Source organism: Montipora capricornis, chromosome 6 (genome assembly GCF_036669925.1).
Source record: "Montipora capricornis isolate CH-2021 chromosome 6, ASM3666992v2, whole genome shotgun sequence".
Classification (NCBI taxonomy): Eukaryota; Metazoa; Cnidaria; class Anthozoa; order Scleractinia; family Acroporidae; genus Montipora; species Montipora capricornis.
In genome coordinates, this window is record NC_090888.1 from 967,949 (window position 1) to 985,448 (window position 17,500).

At 37.0% G+C, this 17,500-nt stretch overlaps 1 protein-coding gene across 1 annotated transcript in view; it reads right to left on the reverse strand.

The window, feature by feature from the left end:
- Positions 1–17,500, reverse strand: part of LOC138051141 (endothelin-converting enzyme homolog) — a 31,237-nt gene that overhangs the window by 8,332 nt on the left and 5,405 nt on the right. Inside the window, exons 2-10 of the mRNA XM_068897298.1 lie at positions 17,451–17,500; positions 14,278–14,397; positions 13,184–13,270; positions 8,481–8,611; positions 5,810–6,032; positions 3,151–3,249; positions 2,188–2,265; positions 374–477; positions 62–120 (exon numbers count right to left, since the gene is read on the reverse strand). The exon at positions 17,451–17,500 is cut by the window's right edge and continues 10 nt beyond it. Coding sequence (XP_068753399.1) covers positions 62–120; positions 374–477; positions 2,188–2,265; positions 3,151–3,249; positions 5,810–6,032; positions 8,481–8,611; positions 13,184–13,270; positions 14,278–14,397; positions 17,451–17,500 — 951 coding nt within the window. The remainder of the gene's footprint in view (positions 1–61; positions 121–373; positions 478–2,187; positions 2,266–3,150; positions 3,250–5,809; positions 6,033–8,480; positions 8,612–13,183; positions 13,271–14,277; positions 14,398–17,450) is intronic.

Consider the following 17,500-nt stretch of genomic DNA (forward strand, 5'->3'; position numbering starts at 1 on the left):
GATTTCAGTTCTCTTAAGAATAAGAGTTACAATACCATAAAGAGAAAGAAACAACATTTACCAATTTGGTTGCGAGATGGACTGTAATAAGCATTGACCTCTGAGGGGATCATTTGCCACCTGAAAAAAAAAGCACAAATAAGTTTTCATCAACATTTGTAGCACTTGTGAGCGACAATTGCAGATTGTAGATAGGAAAGAAAATTAGAAGGGAGAAGGAGGTCAATGGCAGTTGTCCAAATGTGACTGTGGGAGGAAGGGAGACCGGACAGATGAACACTACACTACACTAAACGATGAGCAACCAAATGCCTGACAAACGTAAAAAGGACAAATTGACAAAAAAGTAATGACCGTTTTTAGTCAATCATACTTATACTTGTCCACAGGTTTTCGAAGATTTGTTAACATGTCCAAAAGATAAAAAGCATCAGCATTCCTTGAATTCTGGAAGTATTCCTTGGCTGTAAAATTAAGCTGAAAAAGAAGTAATGAAGAAATTACAGAATAGAATAATGAGATGCTTTACTTTTTTCTCACGATGTAGTCACTTTCGAGGTAGATCGTGATGTTAATGACAACACTCTGCTAGTCTTCTTTAATTTTGGAGATGAGGATGACTGATTATGCCTCACCTAATAACCACATCCTTTTTGTCAGATGACATTTACAAAATTTCACCTGTACCATAACAACAATCTGTATTACAATAAAATATAAATTATATGGTTATCATATGTTTGTATCGCAAATATAAAATAAAGAAAACAAATGAGGTAACATGCATGTCCATAGTAACTAAAACACTAACTCACTAACTGAACAAGTTACTAACAAATTAATTAGTTATAATAAGAAATTAATTCAGAAAAGTCTTCAGTTCTGTCTTAAAGGAGTTATAACTAATTGATGGTGATTGCCTGATACTTAAAAAAACCATATTCCATAACTTAAGGCCAGCAACAGAGAACGTCCCTACCATCCATTATTACCCTGGCTTTAGGAACTTCTAACAATCTATTGTTGCAAAAATGCAATGCATACAAACAGCCACATAACTTTAACCCATTCACACTTCAAATGCCCAAGGACACACAGGAAAAAATAACAGATTCCCATTTTTGGCTATTTTAGGGTATTTTGAAGAATACCAACAAAAATCCCAAATTTGGAAGAGTGAGACAAGTCCCAATCAGGGAACTTGGTTGGGAATTCCCTGGTTGGGACTTGTCTCACTTTGCCAAATTTGGGATTTTTATTGGTATTCTTCAAAATACCCTAAAATATCCAAAAATGGGAATCTGTTATTTTTTCCTGTGACACCTCCCATTGACGAGTAAAATAGACCTTTTCGGCTTGTACATTTTGTTTTCCCAATACAGATCATGTGCTAATACTCAGGAGGTTTGGTCTTTTGTTTTGTTCATTAAAATGTGAGGGCATGCAATCATGAATATACCTGCATGCACTCTTTTTAATGAACAAAACAAAGGACCAAGCCTCCTGAGTATTATCACATGATCTGTATTGGGAAAACAAAATGTACAAGCCGAAAAGGTCTATTGTTGGGTGTTAGAGAGAGTAAAATCTATTAAGTGTCAATCTCAGCGGTCAATGGGTTAACATAAATACAGAAAGTACAGAAACAGTTAGTCATGTTTCCATTAACAGTATCCCAACCTTGAAGTTACATGTATCATAGTTTTCTGTTTTCGCTGTTTTGTTTTTTGTTTATAGCAGTCCCCATGCTTCAAAAGATAGGAATGAAGTCGTTTCACAGGAAAAAATAACAGATTCCCAACCAAGTTCCCTGATTGGGACTTGTCTCACTCTTCCAAATTGGGGATTTTTGTTGGTATTCTTCAAAATACCCTAAAATAGCCAAAAATGGGAATCTGTTATTTTTTCCTGTGCTTACCCACGCAACTGTGTACCTACAAGGTTTACATGTATGTTAAACAAGCCAAGGTACATTAAAGAATGGCTCATAATTATAAAGTCACGTTTTGAATTTGACGCCTCTTCAGATTGATCTCAAATGCGTTTGATATCTACAGCTGTCCTGGCCACCTCCCCTTCCTTTGGGTACAACAAACCTACATGTAATTACTGACATTATTTCTTCATGGTATGTCATTCCACTGTCCACTTTCAATATGCCACCCAAAGTACTATTTTCATACTAACCTTTTCGTATCTTTTTGCCAGTTTTGTTGGGTCGGTAATGTAGTTTGGATATCCAATCATGTCCATTACTGCATCAGCCTGCAGAGTGGTATTCAGGTGAATATGAAACTTCACAGCACAAGCAGAAATAGTCATTTTGCTCACATGGGCCAGAGGCTGGGACCAAGTAACAGGAATTATGGGTTTGATTCACAGATATTTAGGGAGTTAGGGAGCCTTCAAGTTGGTCACAATACAGTTACTGTAACACCTCAACAAAGGTGATATCTTGAATCAATACACAGCCTGGGTACGAAAGCCATAAGACCACTTAATCAAGAAAGAGAAAGTACAACACTGTGGCACTATATTCGTTACCACCAAATCTGGGAAAAAAACTCATGTTCACCAATTAAACTGTGAAATACCAAAATAATGCTTTGGTGCTCAAGCAATAATTACATTGCTGACCAAGACTGGTTTAGATTCAGAAGAGCTCATGTATATATGTGATGATGTCCTTTAATACTGATATAAGAGCCCCTGTATTTTTTAAACACTTGAATGTGTCATCATGGAAAGTCAAGGAAAAGTGCTACTTATTAAGCTAAAGCTGCACTTAATAAGTTGGACTGTGATTATTGAGAAGTCAATGATAATTTTCCTTCATTTTCGGGTTTTTCTTTCCTGTTAAAATTATTTCCTTATGTCACCTGTGTGTGTAATTGTCTCTCTGACTGACTTCAGTCATTATGTTTATTCCTCGCATTTCACATTTTGTACACACCATGGCCATCAACATCCTTTTCTCAAGCCAGTGTATGTAAAACAAAACAAAGGTAAAACCACGACAACTGGGGTTAGATCAATCTCCAACTGGTAAGCTAACTGTGTATTGGTTACTTGTAAAGAGAAGTGTGCTAGCAAACATTGTGCCACCCTAAATACCTACTAGTCAATAAAACCAAGCAATTGTCAAGATACCTTTGCTTCTGCTGCTTGACGAGTCTTGTCATCCATCCAATCAAGATCTGCCAAGCTTTTCTTAAAAGATGCACGTATGTTATCAATCATATAAGTGGCCTGAAATAATAAAAACACTTTTACTACTAACAAAAGAACCCTCTAAACATGATGTACATGTATATAACTGCCATTTTTACAAACTACGTCCTTACATCGGTTTCTTTTTATCTTATACTAGAAAGAAAATTTCATCTATTATCAGCAAGTATTGTAAGGATTTAAATGTTAGAGAAATTTTCTCTCCATTCAAACTGCACAACATTTTTAGTCCAAAGGATTTTTTTCCGGATTCTCTCAAATCATGGGTTGTATACAAATTTACTTGTGTGGGCTATGGTGCTCACTACATTGTACGTGGGACAAAACCAACAGGCATTTCTACACCTGTAATTAAATGAGCACCCTTTCTGGGATAAGAATTCTCATATTTTCAAGCATCTTAATAGTTTTTCTAAAAATTGGCAGCCTGAAATGAGGATAATTGTGATGTTTCTTGCTTCAAAATTATTGACAATGCTACCGGTACCTCTTTCTGTCAACTCAAAATCAAGGAGAGCTTCTATATTGAGCGGTTGAAACCCGAACTCAAGGAGCAAGTTGATCATGTCAGTTACCGGTAAGCATTTACACTTTTCAACTTTTAACATTAATGTCAGTTGTTTTCTATAACATCGTTAGTTAGTTTGAATTTTGATTACGTACTTGTAACGGACATTTAATCTACATAGAATCATTGTTGATAGTTATATATATAATATTATACGGATTATCTTGTAAAAGTTTTAATGTTACTCTCACTATGGCTGATGATGATGTTTAAAACAATTAAGTTCCTTTTAAACTCAAAAGTGTGGTTGTATTTTTAAAAATATTAGTAACATTTGTGCTATCAAGACCATCTGGAAAATTTTAGTTGGACCTTTCAACTTTTAGGTCTCACAGAAAGTGATCATCCCAGTCATCACGATGAAGCAACTCGTCAATGAGCAATTGCAAAAGAAGCCTGAAAATTTCCTGGCTTCATAAAACTAAGATGATCTTTTTAACTGACACCCATGTACTGACCGCAGTTCAAATATGATAAAATTCAAGTATTAATTTTTTCTATCATTGTTATGTATCAGTCAATTCCAAGAGAACGTCACACTGCACGGAATTTCCATTCCCCCGCAAACCTGTTTGCAGCGTTGACGACGGCCTGTAACTCATTTGTGTAACTTCAACAGTAATCGATCCTCCACAAGCAAGAAAATACCATGCTATTCTTGAGTATTCGCGTGGTAGATGGCCCACTGTTTCTTCGCTGTTTAGCACTTTGATAGCAAATAATTTGTCGCACAAATATTGTGTCTACTCAACTACATGTACTGACAAACAAAATAATAAAGACCCTGTTACACTGGGCAATGTTTCATGCAGCTTATCACTTTGTGTACATGTAAACTCTTACAACATTACACTGCTTCCGATGTCCATTTTCGTGACCGATCTAATGCCACTACAAAAAAGGTGTTATTTTGCTTCAATTTTATTGGGGACACAACATGAAGATAAAATAAATAGGTAATGAATATAATTATACATATATACATTTACAATATTTTTATGCTAAAATAATCAAAACAATTCTAAGAACACGGGCTCACCTTAAGAGGTACAAATTAAGCATGCAGGGCAATTGTTGCCATTTATCAGTTCAGTAAGATCCTTACATCTAATATGAAACTTAAACCTAGATAGACCGCTCGTTTCAGTGATGTTTTCATCTAGGTTGGGTCCAAGATATCTAAGAGAGTGTTTACCATACAATACAGAATTAAATCTAGGAATATCAAAATTTTGGTTTCTAAAATTATATTTACAAGACTCAGTACTGAAAATATCACAAATGAAATCAGGAACTAGCCTATATTTAACCTTGTACATGAGTATGACTATGTCTTGCAATCTCCTATTAAGAAGGCTTGGTAGTTTAGCATGATCTAATAAGTTCATATACGTTTCTGAATGTGATTTATAAACTATCCTTAGTGCCCGCTGGAGTGGTTTAAAAAAATGCATCATGTCCTTTGGGGTGTGTGCGAAGGATGTAAACAGCACAAAAAGTCAGTCAAATGTCCTTTACTTGAATGCCTGGGATAACGAAATGAGCAATGACAAGCTAAATTCTCGGGCGTAATGCGTCACGTTGAAATCAAGTTTTTTTTATTGAAAAACTCCTGTTTCATCTGTATCTGCTCTGTTCTTATAACCGCTTAAATTAGGACACTGCAGTGTATATTACCATCTTATATTTTGCATGTTCTTGTGACCAAATATGATAAAATGGTGTAATTATAGTGGAATAATAATATACATGCAAATCTCTTCATTTGGTTCAGAAACTAATTTGTTATGAGCTGCCTTTGAAAGGGTTCAGTAATTTCTTCGCAGAACATGGACATTGATACAGTAACTTGAAAACAAATCTCCAAATGATCCACTTTCCAGGACACCATTTTCAAAAAGCTTGCGCACAGTAACAAACTCTACAGGTCTCAATACACAAACTAAAATTGTGAGACAACTTGCCGATAAAATTCTTACAATATTGCAAAAACCATCTTTCAATGTTTACCTGTACTTTGCTTCTTTCTTCAAAAGCCTCTTTTATGAATAGAGCACCCAAGGCCATGCCAATAGCTTCATTTGTCTCACTCATGCAATGCTTCCACAAATCCTCTGGTTTCTTGGAGCCTGTTAATATGTTTTTGAGCTGCTGATGAGCATCACGGAATTCTTTGGATAATAAAGGTGCCATGTTGTACACAACTCGCCACATCATGTAGTTGTACAACAAACTGACAACAAAGAAAAACAAATACTGTAGTTGAGTTTATCACTCAAACAGGGAAACTTGGGCTCTTTTAATTCTATCCTTAACCCATTGACACCTAAACCGGCCTCAACCGGCCGCGCGCGATGACCCCTGAAATACCTAAACCGGCCTCAACCGGCCGTACAAAATGGCGTCTTGATCGGAGTTGATCTTAGGCCTCTACCCAGTCTCCCTTAGGAAATCTAAATTTTCTGTTGTTATGGAGATTTAGTAGGATAATTGACCAATCATTTGCCGTGTTGTGAGCATATTTTGACAGCTGATAAGAGACCTCACAAGGGCTGGCTTTTTGCCCTTTCGACCGCGCGATCAAATTACGCGGAGACAACAGCCGATGCGCCCAATTACGCATCAAACGATGAGGATATTCATGCTTTTTTTTTCGGATTCGGAGGATCTAGGGATCTAAGGGATCTTTTATGGTTTTCCTGTAAGAGGAGGGGATACTAGAGACAACAATTTTTATTTAGATGACTTTAAAAGTGACGAAGAAGACGGTGAAAACCAAGCGACCGATGATAAACATGAAGCTCGCTGGAATGATCAGGTCGATAATATTCAAATTCCAGATTTCGTGGCAGCTACTGCTCTTTATTTCGTTTTAGATAATCGTAATGAATTAAATATTTTTCTTAGTTTTCATAGAAGATGATCCATGGGAATTAATGGTAAACGAAACGAGTAGGTATGCCTGTCAAAAACTCTTAAAATCCCCGAGCGCATTGCCCTTTTTTCATCGAGTAAGCCGCGCAGAATTAAAGGCCTTCGTAGCAATTAACGTCATAATGGGCATTGATTAGCTCCCGAATTTAGCTTTATATTGATCAACCGATGGATTTTTTGCAAATAACAAGTTTTTTTTTTCCTAAAACAAATTTGTAATCGAAGGAATTTTCGCCTTCGGTATACCTCGGAAGATCGGTATCCTCAACAAATAAATCAATCCGATCGTGCGTTTATATTCTGCAAATGCGAGAAAACTTCCAGCGATTTTCTCTGTTGTTTTTCTTGTGTTGTGTAAGTTATCTTTCAGTCAAAGTTTTCGAAAGAGCATTTTTGTACACAATTTGACCTTGTTTGTTCTCTCATGAAACATGATAGTGATCAATTAACTAAATTAATCTTGCGGTTTTGTGTATTTTGACAAGCAGAAAACACGTGGTGAAATTTTGTTCGGCAGTGGCTTTTTTTCCCTTTTTTTGCACTTATACCTGCAAGAAAACAAAGCGATTGGAATAAATTTCAAACAATTTTTATCCATTGAGTGGTTAGACTTAACTGTAAATTGCATAAGGCATATTTTGAGTTATAATAAATATTTTTCAAGCGCTTTGTTTAGTTAGCGATCAAAAACTTTCTTGATTGCTTAACGCGCGCTGCTTCGAAAAATTCTACCTTTACATTTTCAGTTGAGCCTTAGGACGTGTTTTGAATCACTTTTTAGCAATATTTTACATCATCTGGAAGTTCACTGTTTCTTCTTCAAGGTGAACTTAATTCTAGAACTCAGTATCTTGTGTACATTTACTGCGCATATGGTTTATTTTTAACGCTCGCTTTCCAATGCAAAACCTCGAAAATTTCCCAAGTTATCTTGCCCAACAAAACAGCGCACGCGAATGAATCATTGGGTTAAAGATGCGATGTCATGCAAAATGATGTAATTTCATGACACCCAAAATGCTCAACAACTAATTAAAACTGTTAAACAACGTAAAGGAAAAACAGCAACAGGAAAGAGAAGCATATATGCATGGATGGACACAAACAGACAAGATTGAAATGGATTGCATTTGGATAACGTTGAAAAAAGTCCAGCAGACGTGTTTCAAGTTTATGGCAAATTGCCGGGATAACGCTTATTTTTGCTCAGAATCATCTCGTTTGTGACGTAACAATAATTATATCAGTAAAGGATTTCCACATTACCATTTTTTGAGTTGTATAAACTCGTGATTAACTAAAAGGTATCCCCCAAACACCCTAAAATAATGTGACATACTGTAGCCCCTTTAGCTGTCTGGCCATGTCAGTTACTTGTATGTTGCCAACTCACCTATAGCCTCATAGCCATGACATGTAACCTTCACCCTGCAATTAATTTGCAGTTTTACTCTCGTAATACAACATATAATGACCCTTTCAACAGTAACAGTCTACTCTTCCATGAATGAGTGCACGTAAACCTTTTTGTTTTGGGTTATATGTTGGTCTTCAAAAATAACATAGCTAAAAAACGTCACAACTGCAACTGATTGTCTACACTAACACTAAGTTGTTAAAGCACAGCCAAATGTTCCCCCACCCCCACCTCCCCTGAGCTGAAAGATAATCAAGCAGCCCTGTTACACCATATTTTGAAAGAAGTGAAGAGTGGTTGCCTCGATGTGCAGAAGAGGGTCCCACTTACGTGTCCGATGCATTGTCGATGACTGGTGACAAAGCTTCAAGATATCGTGTTGCATAAACCACAACCTCCTCTGATTCTGTGATTTTGGTTATCCCATCAAAGTAATTTTGAAAAAATCCCAACCATGGAATCTAAAATGAAAACAAAAACCCTAGTTGATGTTTCAATTTTAAGTGTTTTGCGAATGCTTATAGGCCAAAAGTAAAATGTATGATTTTAATGGATTCATCCCTGAGAGTGACACTTAATAGATTTTACTGTCTAATGCCAAACGGTTTTACTCGTCAACGGGAGGTGTCCTAGGGCGCTTGAGGTGTGGGCTCTTTTCCTCATCTTTATCGTCTCTTTTTCCAAGACTAATCCTGGAATGCCATCAATACCAAACAATACCATCCCAATTACTGGCAACTCTACATTGTTCTACCAGAATAATGCTGCACTTCAACCAAGGTCTAGATTCACTCCGAGAACAATTTGTGTTTTATACATACATTTCTCAAAGTCATTAATAATTTATAATGTTATCATCTAACCAAGAGACGCCAATTTCGTCACGTGCATGTGGTTAGAAACCCCGGTGAAACACTGGAAAGACACTCTATCCATGAGTTTCATGTAATATCAAACCCTTGAGTTTGATAAAGCATCAAACCCTAGAGTTTGATAAAGCATCAAATTCTAGCAAACTCATTTCTTCATTTGAATATTAGTAACACATATTTTAATACTAATTTGTTAAAAACAAAGACACCAACATGAACAAACAAAGATGTATCAATCGACTGAACCAAATGGAAATCGTAATCTTTGAATAAACCACTGACTTCAACAACAGGTATTTTTATAAATCTCTGTTTCTGTCGTTATTCGAATATTCCAAAGGCCCATTTATTTTTGTAACGAGTGGACGTGGGTTCCCAGTTTTGAACGAGATTAACCTCTTCTTTGGCTGTTTTGGCTTGCCGAAAACATGACAACGCCATATCTCATTAAGAATGACCGAATTGAGATCAAGGGATGTATATGTGTTCCGCTTTAAACAATGACGGTCTTCAGGGACTTGTGACACTGCTAAAATATTTGACAACAAAGGCCAATAATTACTGAAAAAAAAACAAAAAAAGTAATTTATATTCCGCGTAAGATGCCAAAATAAGTGAGAATTTTTTCATTGTTCTTGGTTAATGATGCACGATTGAGAAGCAATTTCACAAACTCGTGCTTTGCATTTCATCAGGGTGTCCAAACACTCGAAAACAATAAAAGCACTCGGCCTATGGCCTCGTTTTTTCATCAGTTTTCTGGTGTTTGGAAACCCTGATGAAACACTCGCACTCGTTTTTGAAATATTACGTAAAGTGGCCATCAATCTGCAATATTCACAAGACAATCCAGAATTAAGCAGTGCATAATTTATATACTATCAGAACACCGTGGCTTTATTCCATGCATTGCTAGAACGCGATCTAGTGTTCAAGCTTAACCTGGCACCTGCACCAAATGGACATCAACTAAATGGGTATCTGCATAACAATAGACCACATCCTCCGGTGCGGACAACTTCACGCCATCCTGACCGATTAACGAAGGCTAAAAATAACACCAGGAATCTACTGAACCTCATCCATAATAATACTTAGTCTAGTATTTTTGATCAAAGCAGAGAACTACCATTGAAGCATAGGCCGCTAAAAGCATGTACTTGGAACTGTCGGTCAATCCGGAATAAGATAGCTGTTTTTCAGGACTATTATTAATTTTTATGTGACAATAAAATTGATCTGTGTACACTTTCTGAAACATGGTTGTCTAAGGACGATGATGCTGTAATGGTTGAATGCACACCTGATGGATACAAGGTTCATGACTGGCCATGTCCTGACAGAGATGGCGTTGGTGTTGCTCTGGTACTATGCACGGGTTTAAAGGGAACCTCCACTAAAACAACAAAATAACTTTAAACCACAGAACATAATGTTTACAATTGGAATTGCTCAATCTTTTTCCAGTGAAAGCGTTTGTATTCGAGAAAAATAATTTCCAAAAACGCTTATTTTGGTTTTCAAATTTCCCGGGCGCTGCCATCTTGAATAATTGTGACGTAACTTGGTTGCCCTATTGTTCCAGAACAATCGCTCTTTGTATCAGAACAATAGGGCAACCAAGTTACGTCACAGTTATTCAAGATGGCAGCGCCCATGAAATTTGAAAGCCAAAATAAGCGTTTTTGGAATTTGTTTTTCTCGAATACAAACGTTTTCATTGGAAAAAGATTGAGCAATTCCAATTGTAAACATTATGTTCTGTGGTTTAAAGTTATTTTGTTGTTTTAGTGGAGGTTCCCTTTAACTACGAATAAAGTCGCTTCAGGGACTAAAACCACATTTGAATTTGGACAGTATAATAATTTATTGTCAGATCGAACAACACAAGATTGATAGTCGTAATTCTCTATCGACCACCATATTCCAAGAAAAACCCTGTTACGGTGTCCACTTTTTTACGTGACATTACTGAATACCTGGAGACCATTGTGATGTCCAACGAACCCCTTTTGATAACTGGAGATTTTAACATTCACATTGATGTCCCAGATGATACGAATGCCATAAAGTTTCTGGATCTCCTTGAGTCTATGGTGTTAACTCAGCATGTAAATACACTACAAATCGACTGGGTCACACTCTGGGCTTAATTATCACTTGTGAGTCAGAGCGTCTAGTCCTGAACACACCTATTGCGGACTGAGGCCCAAGTGGAAACAGCCCGGAAAAGAACTACCGCCCTGTGAGTAATCTTGCTTTTCTCTCAAAGATTACTGAAAAGGTTGTAGCTCAACAAACATCTCAGCATGTCAACTGTATCCTGATTTTCAGTCGGCCTATCACCAACATCATTATGATAGTACCGAAACAGCACTGTTGTGCGTGTGCAATGACATTCTGCTAAATATGAATAAACAGCATGTTACTCCGTTGGTGCTGTGTTTGACACAGTTGACCATGGTGTGCTCCTAGTTCGGCATCTGTGGAGATGCCCTGGTTTGGTTTAGATCTTACATGAGATCACAGTGCATATTAATATAGGATGCCAAGTCAGCCAGTTTTGACCTGACGTTTGGGGTACCTCAAGGCTCCACTGTTGTTCTCGATCTATACAAGTGAGCTGTTTACTATCATCAGTCGCCACTTGCCTGCGCCATACTGTTATGTGGATGATACTCAGTTATATCTTGCATTTCAACCAAATGACAGTGCTGCCCAAGACTCCGCAATGAAAGCAATGGAGGCGTGCTTACAGGACATTCTCAATTGGATGATTAGGGACAGACTCATGATCAATGATGACAAAACCAAATTCATGATCATTGGTACGAAGGCGCAATTACGAAAGATCCACCAGAACAGCCTGATCGTTGATGAATGTGAGGTGTTTTCCAGTGATGAAGTGATACGGAACTTGAGGGTGTGGCTAGATAATACTTTTACACTGAGCGCTCATATCATAAGGACCTGCAAAGGCGCATTCTACCACCTACATAACATCAGGTGTATCAGAAAATACTTAGACAGGGACTCAACTGAGAAATTAATCCACGCATTTGTAACTAGCAGACTGGACTATTGTAATGGGCTTTTATACGGACTACCTAGCAATTTAACATCTAAGCTACAGCGTGTTCAAAATGTGGCAGCAAGATTACTATACCATGCACCTTGGTATTGTCATGTAACACCATTACTACGTGAATTACATTGGCTTCAAGTGAGGTCCAGAATTGACTATAGGATGTTATTCATCACAGTTAAAGCAATCTATGGGGCAGCTCCAAAGTATAGATAGGATTTAGTAACTTTAAGACCCAATTTGAAATATAGTCTTAGATCTAATGACAAGTTTCTTCTATTACCAATCACGATAGAGCATTTATGCCAGTGGCACCAAAATTGTGGAATATTCTTCCTTATGACGTCAGGAGCATGTCAAACTTTAATAAGTACTTTTAAACAGAAACTCAAAACTGCACTTTTTATTGAAGCGTACAGATAAAAGTTTTGATGTATTTTATACAGCCACAGTCATACGGTAAGTTAGTTAGTTAAATTTTACATGTAAATTTAGATTCGATTTTCCTATTGTTATTATTCATTAGTACTATAATTATACAGCTCATATACGTGAGGTGCATTTGACAATTGTATACCGGTAGTTGAATTTACGCCATAATTATATACTAGAGGATATTACATGGCCGCGCAGAGATATGAAATAAATTTCTCTTCGAGTGTTGAAAAATGTTTCGCGAGTGAGCGCAGCAAACGCGTGAAATATTTTTCATCACAAGAAGAGAAAATTCGTATCTCCAAGCGGCCATGTAATATTCTATTTATTACGTAAACACCAACCTCCAGAATGAAATACTAAATCGTTTCAATGGCATCGAAAGGCACCATTTTGATTTGCAACCATAGAAACAGCGATCTTTTCACTTGTGAAAATAACATGTTATCTTCACATGTGAAGATATCATGTTTTTGCGCGAAAGCTCACTTGGTATTTCATTTGTGTTTATATACTAAAAAAAAATTATATTGATTTCTTATTATTATTATAAGCAACCAAAGCCTTGCATTTAAGGAGTGCATAAATTAGCATGTAATTTCATCTCATTTGGAAATTTTCCACAGTTATCTTCAACTCACTTTATAACAAAGCTTTTTTAACTTGGCGATGTTTGTTTTGTTGTACATCTCATCAATTTCACTTCTGTGTCCTGGAGGAACAAATATCTGAAATAAAGAAGAGTGGCATAAATTAAATTAAATTGAATTAAAATGATCTCCTTTTATTTCATTTTTAGCAAGGTCTGGGCCAAGAAGAATTGAGGCAAACAGCATACAAATTTTATTATTTTAAATTTACATCACCATTTAATGTAGAATGATGTAATGGTGAGAGCACCCTGGCCGGTTGCTCACTTCAACAATTTTGGCTGAGTGACGGACTACCATGTGGGAAGTCGTGAGTTGAACACCGTCTGGACCAACACTGAAGTTCCTTATTAAATAACTCAGGAGAAAGGGTTGCCTTTGTGATTCCTTTCACAATTGGTAAGTATTCTGTGTTCAGGAATTAAGAATGAAGATGCAGCCCACTAAGACTACCTCTTAGGGTCTTAGTCGCTGATTTGTTATTAGACACACTCTTGATAATGAGAAGTCATTAACCTTGTGGGTTTGTAAAGCTCTCGCTTTTGGAACACCTTATCACAGCCATTTTTAAAGATTTAATATTATTGCTCCTGTAATAAAAAGCTGATGCAACAAATTCATTTGAATCACTAAAATCAATTCATGATTATTCCAGTTCCCTCAGTTTTTAGCGCAAAATCGTTGTTCCTTACAACATAGCTCCCTAACCTTAACATTTTTGTGGACAAGAACATGAATTATCTTCGGCAGGTCTAATTTGCAGGTCGCAGGTCGCGGGTTGCATGTCATTGTTTCACCAATACAGAAAGTATCCTAAACATTCTTAAAAGCTAACCTTAGGCCTAATAATTAGGCCTAAACAAAAGTTTTTATGCCTAAGGCTAGCTTTTGAGAATGTTTAGGATACTTCCTGTATTTGGTGAAACAATGACCTGCAATTAACCCATGACCTGCAGAGTAGACCCGCCGAATTATCTTCCACAGAATTGCCACAAAGAACAACACAATCTCTAGTGCACATTTCTGTTTCAAACTGAAGTTGCACACTCTAATATCTTTAATTGCTTACAATCCTGTAAACAAACCTTTGCCAGTTTCATTTCAAATTTTAATACTTCTTTCATTTGTTCCCTCGTAGTATTTTCATTTCCACCCTGCAGCAAAATGACCACAGTTGTCATGTACTTCAAGTATGCCCTCAGTTTCTGGAATAATAAAAAGCGAACTGAGTCATTTAACGTTAGGTCAAAGTGGCCACAGGCGAACCAAACACAACTGAAATTTGTTTTTCAGCAAACAGCTTTCTTTTTTTTTCATCTGATAACAACAGTGACACTATTCAAGAAAAATTCACAAAACCTCACATAAAGAGTGCATAGCTTCACTCTCAACAGAGAAAAACAAAGAGAAAATTCTCAAATATCAATGCATTGACACAGAATCGAATTATTCTGTCCATGTCATGTGTGTGTTACTAAATAAAGTGTCAAGCACAAATGAAAATAATTTTATAGCTAAGGATAGGCACTTTCTGAGACGCAACCATCCAAAGGGTTAAACCTTTGATACCTGACCCTAATCCCCTTCTTGGGGATTTGTTGAATAATTTTGCCCCAGAGTCTGGCGAGGGGCATTAGAGTGCTTGGTGTTTTTCGTCAAACTTCCCTGGAGCGCTACACTGTACCTAAGGATATTTTTTAAAATCATTGTTCATGTTAGCATTTGTTACAACTGCACAACTCAGTACCACAGGTTAGTTTTAACAGCAGCATCTCCAGTGTTAGAGTACTTCAAAGAACTTCATTTTAATTAAACACTTTGCTTCACCCTTTTTACATCACTCATTGTTGTATTTCACAATTTTATTCTTCAAAATTACTGTTTGATCTAAATCTTGTGGCTACTGGTATGTTTTAACCATTGAAGAGCTTCAAAAAATTCTCCTTTAGAAACAACTTTAAAGTGAAGATCTGTAAATGATCTGATTCAACGTAATAACAATGTGATTACTCCAGGCACAGAGTTGTTCCTCTTGGTGGCAGTAGGTTGGCCATGAGGAGGAGCCCCGCAAAAGTATGCTCAAACACATGCGTCATTATAATACTATCACTTTTGCCTTGGTGTTTAGGTACGTGTCCTCTACATGTGTTTCTCCAGCTTCCCAAAAACAGTGAAAGCCTTGCTTAGTCTTATCTATAGTTCTTTATTAAGACAAAGGTTGGAGGTCGTGGTAGATCCTAAGTATGTGAAAGAGTCCACAATGTCGAGTATTGTGTTACTGATCGCGAAATTCTGGTCACCGGTTAAAGAAAATACACAGGAAAGAGGCAACGGCAATAAAATCACTTTGAGGTCTATTTAACATTCTCAATCACATAGATGTTTTCCATTGCGTAAATCATTTAACGAAATGGCATTGGTCAACATGTGATTTTAAAAAAGATGTTTAGGAAGTAAGGATATCAAAGAAGAGTAGAGGTTTAATAAATGTAGCATTAGGTTGTAAAGGAAGCAACTTTGTTAATAAAAATGTTTGACTTAATTTTGGGCTTATTCCTAACTAACCTGGTGTTACAATGCATATTGTTAATTTTGTTCTGTCTGCGATGATTACAGAAAAAAAAGCCATCTGAAAACTTTTTTCAGTTTTTTTCCCCTGGAATACGGCACAGCCCTCAGGGTGAGGATGTTTGTTACAATGTTAAGCTCCACCCCAGGGAATTTACAAAGAATTTGTTAGAGCTGTTTGGACAAATACCCCCAGGTCCCCAGGGGTGACCACATGGGATGGCCCCTAATACCTGCACTGATCCAAATAAAGTATTTTCAGTTGTATTCCAGGAGCCCTTTCCATTTGACCATAAAATTAATTCCCAAAAAAGAAGGGTAACGAATCTAATGGAACAGAAATACTTAAAGAAAAATTTCGGAAATTTGGGAATACCTTGGGATTGTGGCCCTGAAGTTCTAAAGTTCTGGAACAACCAGAAAACCCTGTCTCATTCGTTGGTTCATTCCACCCGGGCTGTACATGGACTTGCTGATTTGATTGGTTTCGAGCAGCCAACTGGAAAATGCTGTTTCATTCACCTCATGAAATTATCAAAAATTTAAAGTAAAATTTCTGGTCAAATGGAAAGCCCCCCAGGGATGCCAGAGCTTGTTAAGCCTTATGTATTCATTTTGAAGTGTCTAACCTGGCAAGACACCTTGGGCAAGAATGAAAGAGAAAATAAAATTGGCTTAACTGCAGAATACCCCGCCTCTTCAAAGATAAGCCCTAAATTTTCTGGATATGTGGAAACCCAGATACACAGATACAAAGAAAGGGTGAAGACAGACCCTGGGAATGAATGATCAATAGAGCGCCACATATGAAGTATACCTTGCAACTTTTTTGTTATCCCATCAAGAAACAAACAAGCATGCGATATGCCTTGTTCTTAAAGCTATGAACTGGATAGAGCAAAGGTGACTAAAATTTTATTGTGAAAACATGAATTGCTATGAAAAGAAGAGACAAGCATGTGATATGCCTCATTATTTAGGCCATGACACTGTGTATCCATGTAAACCACTGACTCCAATGGGTATCCACTTCAGAACAGTGCTTGAAATTAAAAGAAATTTCAGGTTGTCCCTGTTTCAAAAGCTGGGAAACTAAACCCGTAAATTTGGGTTGCCCTGATAAATGCTTGGTTGCCCACTGGAGCTTGAGAATCCCATAGTTCTAAGTGTGTGCCTGTGGTTTTTTTGTGGAAGTCTGGGTTTAAGATTATTTTAGCATTTTAAAAATGGAAACGTCACTCTCCATCGCTACCTACATATGTGCATGCAAGTTTTCCTACCTGACAACTTTTTGTAAACCCACAGATATTCTAAACAAGAGAAAATGCTCAACTGTGGCAAATTAATTATTGTTAGCTTCACACTACTATCAGACATTGACAACAGAAAACCATAGAGCGAGTCGGCTGCTGCTTATGTAACACATTTTCTATTTTTGGCTGGGTTGTCCGTTGTTTTTGCTTTTGGGCGACCAATTCAACCCAAAAACTAGTCGCCCAATAAACTCTCTGTTCATCTGGGATGACCACAATTTTGAGCACTGTCAGAATATACTTAGAACATTACTAGGGTGGTATAATGTCCATTACGTATCCACGCATCCAGGGTGGCAGGGTAATTTCTGCAGTTACTCCAGTCCAGAAAGTTAATTTTCAATGCAGTGAGTAACAAAAAATTACAAAAAACTTACCGGGTCAGACATGTTTAAGAGATAATACGTCCTCGACAGACTGAGCCCAG